Source organism: Diabrotica undecimpunctata, chromosome 8, assembly GCF_040954645.1.
Source record: "Diabrotica undecimpunctata isolate CICGRU chromosome 8, icDiaUnde3, whole genome shotgun sequence".
Classification (NCBI taxonomy): Eukaryota; Metazoa; Arthropoda; class Insecta; order Coleoptera; family Chrysomelidae; genus Diabrotica; species Diabrotica undecimpunctata.
Window position 1 is genome coordinate 49,932,925 of NC_092810.1, and position 17,025 is coordinate 49,949,949.

General features: G+C 33.0%; 2 protein-coding genes across 6 annotated transcripts in view; one reads left to right on the forward strand and one right to left on the reverse strand.

Moving 5' to 3' along the window:
- LOC140447526 (orexin/Hypocretin receptor type 1-like) overlaps positions 1–17,025 on the reverse strand; it is a 1,044,614-nt gene that overhangs the window by 413,767 nt on the left and 613,822 nt on the right. The window lies entirely within an intron of this gene.
- The window catches only part of LOC140447525 (uncharacterized), a 61,824-nt gene that overhangs the window by 9,876 nt on the left and 34,923 nt on the right, over positions 1–17,025 (forward strand). For 2 of the 5 annotated variants that reach the window (XM_072540225.1, XM_072540222.1), the window contains exons 2-4: positions 2,703–2,922; positions 9,155–9,325; positions 16,848–16,958. In XM_072540225.1, the coding sequence (XP_072396326.1) occupies positions 2,736–2,922; positions 9,155–9,325; positions 16,848–16,958 (469 nt within the window). In that variant the 5' untranslated portion in view covers positions 2,703–2,735. The remainder of the gene's footprint in view (positions 1–2,702; positions 2,923–9,154; positions 9,326–16,847; positions 16,959–17,025) is intronic. The other 3 variants (XM_072540223.1, XM_072540224.1, XM_072540226.1) reach the window with 3 other exon arrangements.

A 17,025-nucleotide genomic window follows, 5' to 3' on the forward strand; every position in this document is an offset into this window, starting at 1 on the left:
AGAGGTTCGAAATATAAAACTGGTAAAAGTCGTTTTTTTCTTCATGTAATGCTCTATTTAGTCTATGACTTATCCTATTAAGGTACGTTTTATTTAGTGGATTTCTCGTTTGTTGCCATATGCGATGAGCTCTTCTTTTTTCTGCCACCACTTCTCTTACATGAAGGGGATATTATGATTTTCTTGTGCACTTCTTTGGCACTGTGGTGTTGCTTCCCATCCTGATGTTTGTAAAACTGTTGTTAAATAGTCTACTGCTTTCTCTACATCTTCGTTTTCTTTAATTCTAATATCTAGTCTAATTTTTGTATTTACATAATTTTGAAAAACATCCCAGTTTGTTTCTTTAGTTGTGAGTTTGGGTGGTGGTGTTCTCCATATTATGTGTTAGTGTTCTTCATAGTTTGACTCTATTGTACTATGGATGTCAGATATCCCTTTTGTTACAGAAAAATCTACCAAATCTGGAATTTTGTTGACATCTGTAGGCCAATATGTGGTTTCTCCCGTAGATAAATATCAAGTTATTTTGTTGGATGATATTCATTAATGCTCGACCTTTAGGCATGATTAATCTGGAACCCCATGTGGTGTGTTTGGCATTCCAGTTTCCTGCTACTATGAATTTGGATCCAAGAGTTTGTATGAAATCATGATACTCTTCGCTTGAAATTGGATATCTAGGTGGGCTGTAGACTGATGATACACCGAGGGAGGTGTGTGTTTTGATTTTAATGATTGCTGCTTGAATTTTTTCGGTAGTATAAGGTTGGACTACATAGTGTTTAATTTTTTATTTAATAATAACGGCAGAACCTGCATGTGCTCCTCCGTCTGGATGGTTTGCATAATACACAGTATAGTAAGGTATCTTAATACCTGTTCTTTGTGTGGCATGGCTTTAAGATATTAATAGAATATCTATATTATACATTTTTAAAAACAGTGATATCTCTAATATATGGTTTGAAATGCCATTAGCATTCCACGACGCAATTCGTAGTGACTTGAAAGCTATTTTGTTATTTTGTTAATGACTCTAGTTAACATGATTAAAATCATGCTATTTTGGTTTAATAGGTGAGAGAACATACTTTTAAATTCGTTTAAGAAATTTGATAATTTATCTGCTAATTCATTGTTGTTATTTTTGTTATCCGCATTTATCTTTTCAATGGTAGCATCTCTATAACTGATTCTGTTGAAATTATGAGCATGATGTTGGGTAGTAGGTATATTTACATTGAGATTGTTGACATGATTTTGAGTGGTGATTTGTTTTGATTTGTCATGGTATCTAACATTTAGTAATTCACGATAAACAGAACATCCTCTCTAACTAGAAGGATGGTCTCCATTGGAGTTAGTGCAAGTTGCTGGCGTGGTTTTTGGTTTTTTGCAATTCTTTGTGTTGTGTGGTCCAGCGCATTTTACGCAATTATATGGTTTTGCACAGTACGTTTTAGTGTGACCATATTTTTGACATCGTGTACATTGTGGTATATTTCTTTTAATTCTCGGTAGTTCAACCCTTATTTTACAATGTTGTATATACTGTAGTTCAAATATTTCTTTGTTGTTCGTTTGAGGCACGAGGTCCACAAAAAATAATGGTAATGGTTTATGGCTCAATCTGTGTCTGACATTTGTAACGTTTCCTACCTTATAACCATTTTTTGGATTTCCGCTTTTGAATTTCATCTATCGGAAAAGAGTGATGTAGATCTCGAATAACTGCTCTGTATGTTTTTCTTCCTTGGTATGTATGGTGGACGATATTTTCCTCTCGTACGTGATGTATTGGTTTTCTGTAGGATTCAGGTGTCTTTGGTAACATATTTATTGTGTTGTTTGTTAAGGCTTAAGTGAAGTAAGTTTCTACTTCTACTGCTTGAGCTAAATTATCTATCATTTTACTATAGACATTTACGCCATATATAAAAATTGGAGGGGGTTTTAGTGGATTTTTATTCGTATCATTTACGGAGTTTTCCTGTGGAAGTGGCTGAAACCTATTTGAGAGTGAAATTGGAGTTTTTTCTTCTCTTGAATCTTGACGTTTAAGCCTTTTTCTTTTTGATCTTATTTTTTGTCATGAGTGTTTATTATTTTGAGAGTCTTCATGTTCTTCATCTGACATCGAATCATATTTATTCTGTGTTTCTGGATTGCTTTTTAAGTTTAAGTTAGCTTAAGAGTTTGATGTAGAATGAGAAAAGTGGGTTAGCTGGGCAACTACTGGCTGTACGTGATATTGTTGTTGATAATTATCAAAATCTATCATTTGGTTGACTGTTGGTTGATTTGAGCACAATGGTGGATCTTGAGTATTTATTTGACTTACTTGGTAATACGGATGAATTAGATTTGTAGGCTCGTTCTGCATTACAGTTGGAAACTGCACTGTAGGGTACTGAAAATCATTTGATCCTGGTCCGTTCCCTGTTGGAAACATTTTCTCTTCACTTAGAGCTTATTTTTATTTTGCATTGACTGGATAAATAAAAAATTATTTATTTACCAATAATCAATTTAAATATACCAAATTTCGAGAAGATTAATGATTCGTTAGCACAATTACAATTATTTTCAGAAAACCGAAAAAATTTAATATTTTTCGCTAAGAATCCCAATATTCACATTAAGTTTGACAGTTATTTTGACAAATTTATAATTTGTAACAAATATCTACTATGTTCTAGAATTTTAGGCGTAGAAATATATCCCACACAGAAATGGAACCGGAAAATTCATTTTCAGACAACGAAAGTTTATCTCAAGGCGAACCAGCAAATCCAGGCCGAAGGGGACGAACAAGGAGATATCCACCTCGCGGTAGAGGTCGGCTTAGACTTCGAGGTCAAATAAGAAGTCCAAATGGTTTTAGAAGCAGATCATACAGTAGAGAAAATAAAGAACCAGGTGAATATCAGAAACTAAATATAAAACTAAAACTAAACTAAATATATCAGAAATACTTACGCAGAAATCCCAAAATCCAAAATATTTCAATTTATTTTTAATTGATATTTTATTCATCTAATTTAAGAATCCCAAAAACTTTTTATTTTTTAGATAGCATAATATTTCTTTTTATATTTAGAAAGATTCGATTTACTAAGCAATGATTATTTAATTTTTACTAATATTTTACTAATAATAAAAACTCGAATGTGATCCATCGTATTATTTATTTCTATGTATAACCAGATTCAACAGCATCATGCAAATAACTACCAATAACTGCGGTGTATTTAGTTTCTTTAGCTTGTAGATTTAAGGTCTAAAGTTAGTAAAAATAAGAATTAACAAAAACTACTGAAAACAATTTAAATGAAGAGACTGTATATAATATTTAGGAACATACTGTCAGATTGAGAAAGGAGTGGAAGCACAAGACACACGTGTAAAGGTTTAAAATTTTTTATAACTCGTTATTAAAAAGAAAAATGCTGAAGAAAAGAGCACTTAACAGGTTTATTGCCGATCACTCCGATCGGAGTGCATCGGCCAGCTTGGATGACGCCGGCCACTCCGATCGGAATCGGAGTGAATGGTATCTCTTGACAGATGACAGTACCTACACTTTATTATTTCATTGGCGTTGGTTTATAGCCGCATTCCATAGGTAAATAAGAATTATTATGGTACTTGGAAAATGACGACAGTAGTCAAGCTCCGAGACTGACGAGGAAAATAGCAATATTTCCAATAATATTACTAATTAAGAAGTACCAAGTTCTAATATTAAACAATGGAGTAATACGGGTAAGCTAAAGCAACTTGTGTTTAAGGAAACTCAAAATTTACTAGTGCCAGTACTAGGAGATGGTACATCACTCGATTTTTTTCTCCATTAAAATTATCTTAGCTGCATTTTTTATTTAAAAGAATTGTGTCTACGGCGTACAGATTCATGGTAAATCGATTTTTTTGCGTTTTTAGCCCCTACGAGGGTGGTTTTAGAGGGAAGCCCTGGGTTAAAAGTGGTAAACTTTTTTGCATCTTTTTTGGGGTCATAAAATTAATATTCTCGGCAAAATTCAGCTTGTTCGTATAATTTTTAGGGATCAACTCTCTGACGACTGGACTGTTCACTATTATCAGTGTCATACCTTTTGGAATCAGATCACGTAATCTTTCATTAGAGTTATAGTTCTATCTTTTCTGGTAAGTATGGGAAGAATGAATGTAGGTATCGTCAATGTATATTTCGAGTCAGTTCTTCTCTCTGTATTTTTAATTATACCGAAGAAAATTTTTTCTTAATTGTTGGGTTTCTGGATTTCTAATAAAGGTTTTCTATTATCTTTTATTTTTCTTCAACGAAACCCTATATTCCTTATGGTTTTACTCAAAAATGTATGCGATCTATTTTAGTTGTATTCAGTTACATATTTTTTGTGTATTCGTCGTAGAGTTGTAACCTTATTTTAGGATATTACAAAAATTAAGTACATTCTCCGTTGCTTCCTGTTGCATAAAATGCATAACATCCGTTATAATTTCTCGGCTTTGCCCGGACAAAACTTTTTGATTCAATTTTGATTTAAATTTAATTTCACTAGTTATTTACTTCTACTAATTAATTTTCGAGAATTTTACTGAGCATCACGTGTGTGTCGCGTTTGCAAGATTTTCAAATTCGTTTCTAGTTTTGAAAAATTGTTACTAACCTTACGGATAACTAGTGGTACGAGTCGGAACATCTAGAGGGAGGACTTGAAGGTCCGACTTCCGACTGGCGACGAAGTGGGAGCGTGAATGGTGAATTTGAAAGTCGGATCACAGGTCGGATCGAAAATTTCACAGGTCAGTTGACCTTCGGCGCCTGTTACGTATGAGATTTCTATGAATTACTTTACGCAAAGATCCCTAGTTCGCAAATATTTTTTAATAAAAGTAAACTCTCACTTTCACCAAAATTGCCCCTATTAAAATACACGATTCTTCATCATCATCTACTTTTTGTTACAGCAACTCATTTTCCTTTGTATAGATCTATTTCAGATACTCCCCACAGGTACAATTTCCAATACTTCGGTTTTCCTACACAAGAATTATTAACAAACAATGAAGATTAAATCATAGATGTACTAAAATTAGAAGTAACTGTTTCTTTGTATTGCTCTGAAGTTATTTTCTTGTGGTATCTTATGAAAATTTACTAATTGAATTGGACATAAGCCTGAATATTAGTTAGAGAATACATTTTTTTGACGTTTCGACTTCAACTTCAGAATATTTTGATAACGATTTCCGAAGAGGAAGTCCAAACGTCACATACATTTAATTTCTAACTCATATTGTGGCTTATTCGCAATTAAAATAGAAAATTTACCACAAGATCACTTTGTTACTGATATTTCCTCCCTATATACAATTTGCTTACAACAACAGCTCCAAACAAAATCTCAATTGGTGCTGTCTGTCCGACATCGCTGAGCAGAGATCCCTAGTTTGCAAATAAATAATAGAAAATAACTTTCAATTGCACGAAAAATTATTATAGCCCTGCAAGTTTCTAGTATCACCTTTCTCAATAGTTGTGTAAATAATTTACGGCTGAACTTCAGATCCTCAAATGACCTTCCAGTGGCCAAAAAGCGTAAAGTTGCTACAAGGCGTTGTTCAGTACTGACACATTTACGCATAACGGTTTCTTTTTTTGAAATGAGTAGACCAACTTTTTCCAGTAACAGCGAAAAAGTGGTACAATAGTTCACACGATCAACAAATAATTTCTTCATGCAACACTTTTTCTTCTTTTTTTCAAATGGTAAGGATAACAAGCACAATGCTGCCATTTTCCTACTCCTAATTATATTTTGCGTAGTGTTTACTCGATACATTTTTTGGTTAAGCGATGTACACCGTTGTGAAAACAAACTATAATCGGTTCACAATTTGTCGATAGCCCACTACAAGTTTAACCCTAATTAGATAACTGAAATACAGAGAGGATAGGTAATACGGTATAATAGTAAAATCCAACCTGAAACTGACGGTTTAAGATGTTTTCGACTAACCCACCTTGTATCAAAGGGGAAAACAATACCTTATAATCCGATTACGAAGGTATTTTGAATGGTTACAGATGACCGACCATTATATAGACCGACCGTAGAGTATATGATTGAAACATTTATTTGAACTAAATAAATATATTTTTTAAATTGTACTTATGTATATTGTATTTTTGTTTTAATAAAACTTCTTTATTTAATTCAAGAATAAAAAGTTTTTTGCCATTTGTAAAAGATACATTTATTTAATTAAGGGGAAAGGCGCCAAATGTCGCCTGGCAAAATTTTCAATGTGTTTTTAATGTATCCATTATTTTCGAATTCGGAGAAAACCAATAAATATTTTTGAAAAATTTAAACGCAGAATGAAAAATTACATTATTACCGAGGGCAGAAAGTCCCTGAAAACTTCTACAATGTTTATTTTAATATGTTATGTAACAGGGGTGAAAATAAAAGAGAAAATATAGTATAATTTTAAATTGAAAATATTACATGCAAAAGAAACTTTTTATTTATTCTCATAAATATTTCATTCTGCTTTTAAATTTTTCAAAAATGCTTTTTAGTTGTCTCAGGATTTAAAAAATAAATGGATACATTTAAAACACATTGAACATTTTGACAGGCGAAATTTTGCGCCTTTCTCCTTTAATACCTTACGATTACAACTACTATTACTTACCTTATATAATTACGAATAGAAATCTATTCAAATTCAAAATAAATAGGATCAACTTCGGAATCCGTTTCACCTTTCCGCCTTTTTGTCAACTACGTTATTCTTGAACTTAGATTTGTGTTGCCAGGCAATTTTTAAAAGTTCTGCTTTTACCATTTCATCTTCGTAAGGCAGATATTTATTCCGCAGGTCAAGAATATCCTGTTTCTTCCACGCAGTCGTTGGAAGTCTTTCTACCATTCGTGAATTATAACGTGCATTATCTAATACTATAATTAAATTTCGTGGTATGTGTCCAATAATCTGCTCAAAATACTCTTTAAAAACATTAGCTGTCATCTCCTCGTGATAGTCTTTTGTGCTTTTGAACTGAAATTCCAACAAACCATGCTAAACAAATCCTTTTTCACTGCCAATGTGAGAAATTATTAATCTACTGCCTTTACCAGAATGTGGGGAGATACCAGTAGACCAACCTTCCATAAAGGCTTGCCTGAAGCTTAATATATTTTTATCTGACCAATTTTTTTTGAAGTATGACCTGAGTTTACCCACGTTTCATCCTGGTAGAAGATTGGCCTTCCTTCAGCCCGGAATTTTCGTATTGATGTTAGATAATTTCTTCTCCAAAATATTATCTCCTCCCGGTCAATCAAAAGTGATTTTCGGTCCGATTTCTCCCACCGGAAATTCAATTCTTTTAAAACTTGCCACAATTTAGTTTGTCCCATATGAGTCAAATCCGGGTCGTCTCTAATTTTTTGTAAATTTTTTTTTAGGTTTGGTATTTCTTTTTTGAAAAAAAATCCATGAATTTTTCTTCGAATGCCATTTTTGGCAAATTCATCAATTTCAAAAGGCTTTTTCCCTCTCTTTAAACGTTCGTTTGTGTTTGGGTTAGCTATACCGTGTTTTTTTCTTTCTGATAGGAACCTATATTATGGTTGACTCTCCTACGCCAGTCATTTTGGCACAACTTTCGACTATGTTTCGGACAGTGTTTGTGGGATTCTGAGAAACCAGAGCATCGTGAACATTCAGGACAATAGTCTTCTCTTTTGGTAAAAAGACAGACTTACTGACTGTACGCAACAGTACCGGTGTAAAACTTAATATGTTGATGATGAAGCCGTCACAAACAATCCAACAAAACGAGTACGAGCGAAAGGTACGTATATGTTCGTAGGTATATGGAATAAAAAATCACTCACGCACTGCATATAATTCGCAAAATAAATATTCGAGACGCTAATTACTGCCGTAGACGCGGAAACACCGACGAGCCGTAAATTACATGCGATCCAAAACGTACTAAACAAAAAATTGTTTTCGTTCGTATTAGCTTCACTCTTTCAAGTTAAGTTTCGAATATAAACTGAACAGACGAGGCACGTGGCCAAAGCCGGCATCTTTATACCCATTATATGATTAAAAATAGGGGAATTCCATCCTAATTATCTTGCAACGAATAGTACCTTCGGATATGAATGTTATGAATTATTTAACGAATAAACACCTCAGGAACGCTTATGATGATACAAATTTTACGACCGTTTTATGACTTTCAGGCACATTTCGTGCTCTCAACAATTTGTGAACGGAGAATAGAACTGAAGCTGGACCGCTACTTGGATAGCAAGTCGGAGCGTGAGTGGAGATGAATATCCAACTAATAGTCCTACTAAGTGGGACCGCAAGTCAGAACGTGAATACCCAGCTTAATGTAGCAATCTTACGTGTTGCAAGAGACACCCACATTATAGAAACACCGTATTTATTTGGGCTGCTCCAGTTGTTTTTCTATTCTTTAATGTTGTGATTACCTCCGTGAGTTCTTGAATTACTTTATAGTAAATGTTATATGAGGTTTGTTCTTTATGTACCTATTTTCCTACACAACTTCTAGGGTTATACCACAGATTCCTAAGTTTTTGTATATAGTTTTATTTAATAGTAATAACTTTAAAATAAAATACACAATCAGGATAGACTCATTATAATAGAAAAGTGTCGATAAATTTCAGCTCCAAAAAAACGTGTTTTTTGTTGATTTATACCAAAAATTTTAATACAAGTTTACGTTACCAGAAAGAAAAGACCAGGTAATTATAAGCAGACTCTGGCTTGGGCATACACGACTTACGCATGGCTACATAATCCCCAAAGAACCACCACCAATGTGCCATATAATATTAGAATCTGCAGAGTACACCCCAGCCAAGTCGATATTCAAGATACCCAACAGCCTGAAAGAAGCACTGGTTAAAAAATGAAATAAAGTTCTATCTTTTTTAAATAAATGTATCTTATTTTCTTTATTTGTATCATAAACCTACCGCTAATAACCTTAGTGGTTGATGCGTATAAATAAAATAAAAATAAAAAATAAACAATCAATTCAAATTTAGAATTTGTAACCATTATATAGTATGTTCTAAAATTGTAGGTGTAAATGATACAGTCCACACTAAAACCGAATCAGAAAATTCACTTTCAGAACACGAAAGTGTATCTAGTGAACCAGCAGATATACCAGGACAAACATTGAGATATGTATCTAGAGGTAGAAAATCGCGTGGACGTCGAGGTGGAAGTAGGGGATCATATAAAAATGCAGGTAAATACCAAAAACTAGGTCTTGCATAAAAATATATTTGTAACTGACAAAAATACTTAAGGAAAAGTAACAAAATCAAAAAGTATTTCAATTTGTTTGAGATTTTAATCATCTTGCTTATTTAAGTGTGGCGTTAGCTTCTATTTATTTTAGCAGGATCGCCATGTGGCGTTGGGCTTGCGCCCTACTAACCAAACCTGGAAATTTAAATTGGTATTATCTCCACATAGAAAGACATATGGTACGTTTTCACATTTTTGCAAACTTTAACGTACTGACAGTTAAAATAAGTCGCGGTTGCGACTAGCGTGATGTCCGTCAGTTGAAATATGAACGCTTTTTAAATATGCGGACTCCAAGGCCGGTTACAAAAATACCATAACAGTAATTCATAGTTCTCTCTTATCTCTTTATTACTTATTTTACCAATATCAAATTAAAAACGCAAGTAAAAAAATTAAATATAAAAATTTCATTAAGAATTACGAAATATCTTAAGGCCCCCATCCACACTTCAACTTGTTGTCCAACCATGTCTCTCAATTTGGTTGATCAACTCGAAAGCTAGTTGCCCAACACAGTTGGACAACATTAGTAGAAGTGCTGGCATCAACAATGTCGGATGAAAAAGAAATTTTATTATGTACAATTATTATTGCTTCGTGCATAGAAAGTGAGAAGAAACGTAGGAAAAGAAAAATATGGGCAAAAGAGTGGCTGCAAAAACGTTCCAAATTTTCACATACAAATTTGTTAACAGAATTAAAAGTTACAGCACCGAAAGATTACTTCAATTGCCTCAGAATGAATGATATCATTTATCAGGAATTGCTTGAAATGATAAAGCCTGCGATTATTAAACAATATACCATAATGAGAGATGCAATCTCAGTAAATGAACGGCTCTCTACTACATTAAGGTTTCTAGCTACAGGTCAGTCGTTTGAAGTTCCTGACGGCCATCGCACCTCAGACAATTGGGAAAATAGTTATGGAAACCTGTGAAGCAATAATTTGTGCGCTTAAAAGAAAAGGCATTATTAAGGTAAGATATATTTATAGAATCACTTTTATAATAATAAATAATTAATATTTAGATACTTTTCACCTGAATGAATTTACCTTTACGGGAGTCACTTTCGACTGAAGATGACCGGGAGCGGTCGAAAGTGACTTCCGTAAAGGTAAATTCATTCGTGTGAAAAGTATCTAAATATTAATTAATTCAAAACGCGATTAAGGTGAAATGGAACAAAACATATAATAAATAAATAATAATAATAAAAATTTGTTTGTTTTTCCAGTTGCCAGAAAGTCAAGAAGATTTCTGATGGTTTTGATCGTAAGTGAAACTTTCCACATTGCATAAGGGCTATAGACGGGAAACATGTTTATATTCGAAAACCAGCTGCCTCAGGTTCGTACTACTTCAACTACAAGAAAACGTACAGCGTCGTAATGCTCGCAATAGTAAATGCTAACTATGAATTTATAATGGTGGAGGTTGGAGCGAATGGACGAGTGTCAGATGGTGGCGTTTTGTCAAATAGTGAATTTTATTCAAAATATGAAGAGGGCAGTATATGTTTACCTGATCCACAACCTTTGCCTTTTGGGGGCAATGATGAAATGCCGTTTGTGTTCTTGGGTGATGATGCATTTGCTCTTTCTGAAAATTTTATGAAGCCATTCACCGGCACAGTGAATAACCAGCAAGAAATTTTTAATTACCGGCTATCGCGTGCGAGGCGCATTTTTGAAAATAGCTTTGGAATTTTAACGAGCAGATTTCGTATCTTGCTGACGACGATAAATTTATCGCCAAAGAAAGTGAGCAAAGTCGTACTAACGTGTTGCTATTTGCATAACCTTCTTATTAAAAAGAACAGACCAACATATTATCTTCTTGGAAGTGCTGATATAGAAAACGTAAGGATGGGAGAAGTTCAATGTGGCTCATAGAGATCGGAAAGGGAACACTTATTACCCCTCGAGCCAACACGAAGTAGAAATCCGCAAAATAACGCTAAAACAATAAGGAAGAATTTTTGTACATACTTCAACACTACTGGAGCAGTTCCATGGCAATGGAAAATGGTAGGACAAGCTATTTCACAAAGGAATAATGAAGACCAAGGCAATTTTTTTTAATGATAATAATTAACGCAATGCATATTTATTTTATATTAGTTTAGAATAAAAATTTTAAGAATAACTGAGTTTAACTTATAAATGTTCATGCTTCAATTTAATAAACAATATTATTGATATTGTGAGTCTTGCATTAATTGTGTAAAACTATAATACTCGCCACTTTCCACATTCCTGGTGGCTTCTGAACTAACAACATCTGCATTATTTGATGGTTGGCGTGGAGGAGAATATGAGCTCACTGAAAGTGATGGCGTTGGGGTTGGTGTATAGCAATTCACCACATTTAGGCTCAGACGATTTAATTGACCTAACACCAAAATTTCATCTATCGCTTTTTTTGAGAAAAGTTTTTGTTCTTCAGTGAGCTTTCTATATGACACTGCCCAAGATTCTGCATATGTTGTAGCTTCGTCTTTTTCGTTCAACCATTTTGTTTTCAACTCATCCAAATGGTCAACTGCTTTCTTCAAGAAGTCTTCCTTATCGTTTTTCCCAGTTCTCTTTCTCTTCATGAGCTCTGTGTTTTTCTATAAAAGAATACCCCGTAATCAATTATATCAGAACGCAATATAATGATTTTTAAAATTTTGTATTTCATAAAATATTGTATTACAAATTGTAGTTACATATTAATATTGTAAGTTATGCTCACCTCAGAGTCATCATTGCATTCATCATCATCGTTGGAAAAGATCGATATTCCGGGTAATTGTAATTCTTGATCCCTCAAAAATTCCAAATTGTCAAAATACCACAAGGTAGGCTCGTACAGATCTTCATCCCCTGCTCCAGATTTTTCACTTTTAAATTTTTTCTTAAGCTCCCGTCGGTAGCACGTTCGCATGTTAGTTAACCGTTTCTTCATTGAATCAAGTGTCGCATCGGGTTCAACTGTTTTAAAATAAATTAGTAACTTGTCCCAGCCCTTGTTTCTCGCGCCTTTATTTTTGTATACATCTGATTTTATTTTCTACAGCTGCGGTAGACTGCGATATTTCTCAATCACATTTACCCATGCTTCATTGTTCGGTACGGTAACCATCGCAATAGTTTATCATAAACACTAAAAATAAACAGTACAAACTTGACACAAATTACAACGACGAGTCTTCATCTACTAAGCAGGTGCACAACAACAAGACGAACCACAGAGTAAGTAAACTAGAGACGAACGAATTGATGTTGAAACCCAGGTTGACCAACATTCCCACACACACTCCAACTGTTTCGCTCAACATTAAGCTCCGCCCACTAAAATCAAAGACGGTTTGATTTCTTCAACTCGGTTGTTCAACTTCTTCTTGAGTCACTCAACCTGTCCACTAACAGTTCAATCTCACCATCAACACAACCAAGTTGGACAACAAATTGAAGTGTGTATGGGGCCTTTAAGGTTTTAAGTACAACTAATAATAATAGGATCGTGTGGCAAAATAGGTAATGTTATATTTTTACTCACAATAACGAAGTATTTATTTAGATTTTCATGGTTTTAAAGAAAAAATATTTGAGCGATGTTAGTTTTATTTCCAACATTGTTTATTATGGTCCAAGTTTCTCTTGCAACATTTTTAGAGCTTCCCAGACGATTCAGATAGTACATTTTTTTAGCCGTTTTGATAAGTTTTAGATAGATCCTCTGTACTCGAGTATTAGGATAATTTCGTAGCACAAGCAACAGCGTAATTAATATTCAAGTCCCCGCATATAATCTTTCTACTTATTTGGCAGGTCATCTAACACATTTAACAGGTTCTGAAAAACTAGTTCCGTGATAGAATCAGGTGATCTATAAATGCAAAGAATGTATAAATTAAGATTCTTGTTATAAACCAATGAAAACTCAGAAAGGAATTTATTCAACAGAAAGTCATATTTTGTTATAGGAGAGAAATCATTATTTGTAGAAAGAATTAGGGTGCCATGATGAGCTAAACTTGCGCGATTATACCTAGCAATTGTGGTATATTTTTCTACAAAAAATAGGCTCGTTGACTAAGCCAGTGCTCGGTAACCGCAACTATCGGGGGAAATCCTAATTCCTCTAGAGACACAAATAATTAATCGGTTTTATATCTTATAGAACGAATATTATTTAGAACCATGCTAAAGTTGTCATCACTAAAATAATTTGAGGTTTTTACTCACACAGAACACGTCATATTATTTAAAGGTTTCGTTTTGAAGAGGCAACGAAATAGTAGTTTTGGTGACTTTCCCTTAATTTTTGTAGATGAATAATCCTTTCCGAAGTGATAAAGGACCTAAAAGCAGCAAAATCAGTTTCCAATTGGCCAGTTGGACCAATTCCATAGACATCGTTAAATTCTAGAAGGATTTTTCGTAGATCTACAGTCTTAGTGGGAAGTCCTTCGGAAGCCAAAAAGAGTTTAAGGCTTGTGTTAAAACGCGATTAAAGATTTTTGTTTAATCCCTTGTGCTTTTGGTACAATAATAACACAAAATCATTTAGGGTAGAGTGTGTAGAATCGTAGTTAACTTTTTTTCAAAAAAAAAAAATTGCAAAATTACCATATGGACATTAGTTATGCGATATACGGGCTAACAAAGCAAAGAATTATGTCAAGTTTACTTAGCTAAAACCACGTATTATCCAAATTTGTCTTAAGCTTGGTTTTAACTATGTAATTATTATAAAATTTATATAACTGCCTCGAAAGGCAAAACATTTATTATATTTTAATATATATAATATATTTTAATATTTTAATAATATTTTTTATGAACATTTGTTGAATAAAACATAAGTATTTACAAAAAACGTTTATTTAAAAATACAAAATGAAAATTATTATTAATCGGAAGTTGACAATTCTTCCCAAAATTGATGGCGGTTCGCCGGTATAATTTGACCTAAGTTTTTTAATATTTGTGCTTTTCTCTTCTTAGCAATCCCAGAAGGGGATTCGTCACAGGTGTGGGGTCCTTTATCCCAGATTTTAACACTCTGGCTTGCAAAAAGTCTATCTCTCTCAACTCCTCGCTATCGTCAATCTTAACGTGTAAAATCTAGCTCTCGTTCTTCACAATTACTTTAACAATTTGTGATAGGTAAATACGTGACTCTTTTTTCTTTAATTTTGACTGTGATGATGAAGTCTTTCCGAATAAGAAAATCGGAAACTCCCATTTCTTTCACCACCACACGATTCAAATTACACGTTCTAACGGCCTCGACGAAATCATGATAATCGTAATCTTCTTTTTCTTTAACGATAGTTCCACTTGGTGGTGGAAACTATTAGCGGTGTAGCTCTATTCCTTAGAAAAAACCTCGCATATCGTTTTATCCTACGTTAAAAACCCGTATCAGCTGAGCATATACCAGGTTTTTACTACGAAGCGTTAAATACCAGGTTTATACTAAGCATAATAGTCATTTTTGGCGTTTACAGGGAACCTATTTTCTTTCATAAAATATTTAGAAATGTAAAATACGGAAAATATGTAAATATGTTATAAAAATCATAAATATTCATATGGTGCAAATATCCCAATTTTTCAAAATTTTTTCTTAGTAGGGCAGTATATTCATCAGTTTCTTGTAAAACAAGATTTAACATTATTCTTCTTCTTGAATATCTACTCATTTTTTTTAAAATCACTGTTCTTTACTAAACAACGGGTTATAAAACACCGAAAAACACTAAAATAAAGTACACGTGCACGCTAACAAAATATAAATGAGACTGAATACAATCCAAACGACTGATGCAATACCGCCATAAGTAAAATTTGGCGGAATTGTAGTCGACTAGACTGATATCTAATTGTGCAATACTGCCGCAATTCATAATGTATTGCAGGTTGTGATTTTAATATTTTTAAAATGTCATAAAGACACTTTATATTATACTGTGGACATTTATTGAATTTTGATTTGTGGCAGTTTTGCACCACATAAATTAACGTTTTTGTAGATGTTCTAGACCAAAAAACCAAAATTCAATTTTTCGGAGTTGTTACAGTATTGCAACAGAGGTGCAATATATATATATATATATATATATATATATATATATATATATATATATATATATATATATATATATATATATATATATACAGGGTGTCCAGAAACTCTCCTGACAAACGAAGACTGGAGATTCCTCAGATAATTTTAAGACAATTTAACCTTATTCACCTACTATTATTTATCATTCAGAGATAAATCGATTCTATCTATTGCACATTTCTAGTACCGGACATAGACGTCCGTTTTGGGTAGGTCAACGGTTATTTTAATGCATAACTTTTTTGTTTTTAACTTTAGGCATTCGTTATACTAGAATATTAAATTTTTCGGCATTCTAATACTAAAAGGTACTCTTAGTTTAAGTCAGTAGGATACACCACTTTCTAGAAAAATCGATTTCAAATTTTTTTTGTTATCATAAAAGTTAAATTAAAACGTAGGTACCTTAATTAATTTTATAAATTATCTTTTTTTTCAATAAATGTAGCACAACATTTGTAAAAAAAGTTTGGGAAAAGAAGTTAATAATCAAACTAAAACAAAATTTTATTTAAAGGGTTTTAAAACAAAGTATTTATTACGATGGAACGAAACTAACACAAGGGAACAAGTATCAAAAGTAGATAGTTACAAAATATGCTCGATGTGATAAAAATTATTAATCTCTATGCATACATTTGCCCTTTTCCTTAGAGAACGCTGAATTCTTGCAAAAATTCAAAAATTATTTTTAAATTCGTTGCAAGCATCTTGTATTCTTAGCCAGAGTTTTGCACGATTTTGTATCGGAACGGAATAAACAAATGCTTTTATGTATTCACACAAAATATGTAACAGATATTGTACATATTATATATCAGACACAATAATCGCAAGAATTAAAATCAGGTTATTTTGCTGGCCAAGCAAGTGGACTGCTTCTTCCAATCCAGTGGTCTTCGTAGTAATTATCAAAAAAGTCTCGTACATTCCTGCTAAAGTGGGCCGGACAGCCGTCATGTAGAAACCATAGTTTTGCCGAATGTTATAATATTTAATAATAGTTAATATATTTAATAATCTAGTATCAAGAATGCTTAAAAGGTAGACAAAAAGTCATGCGTCAAACTAACCGTTGATCTACCCAAAACGGGCGCCTATGATCGGTACTAGAAATTAGCAATATATGAAATCGATTCAACTCTGAACGATAAATAATCGTACCAGTTTTTGTTTTTTTAAATAGAAGCGTTCTGGAGGTATTAAACAAAAACTAATTACAAGGCGCCATCTTCAAAGAGCAAGAGTTATACAGAAAAGTTTAGAATCTAATACACAATCAATTCAAATTTAGAATTTGTAGCCATTATATAGTATGTTCTAAAATTTTAGGTATAGAAAATGAACCAGCAGATATACCAGGACAAACATTGAGATATATATCTAGAGATAGAAATTGGCGTGAACGTCTAGATGGAAGGACGGGATCATATAAAAAAGCAGGTATATACCTAAAACTAGGTCTTGCTTAAAAATATATTTATAGCTGACAGAAATACTTAAGAAAAAG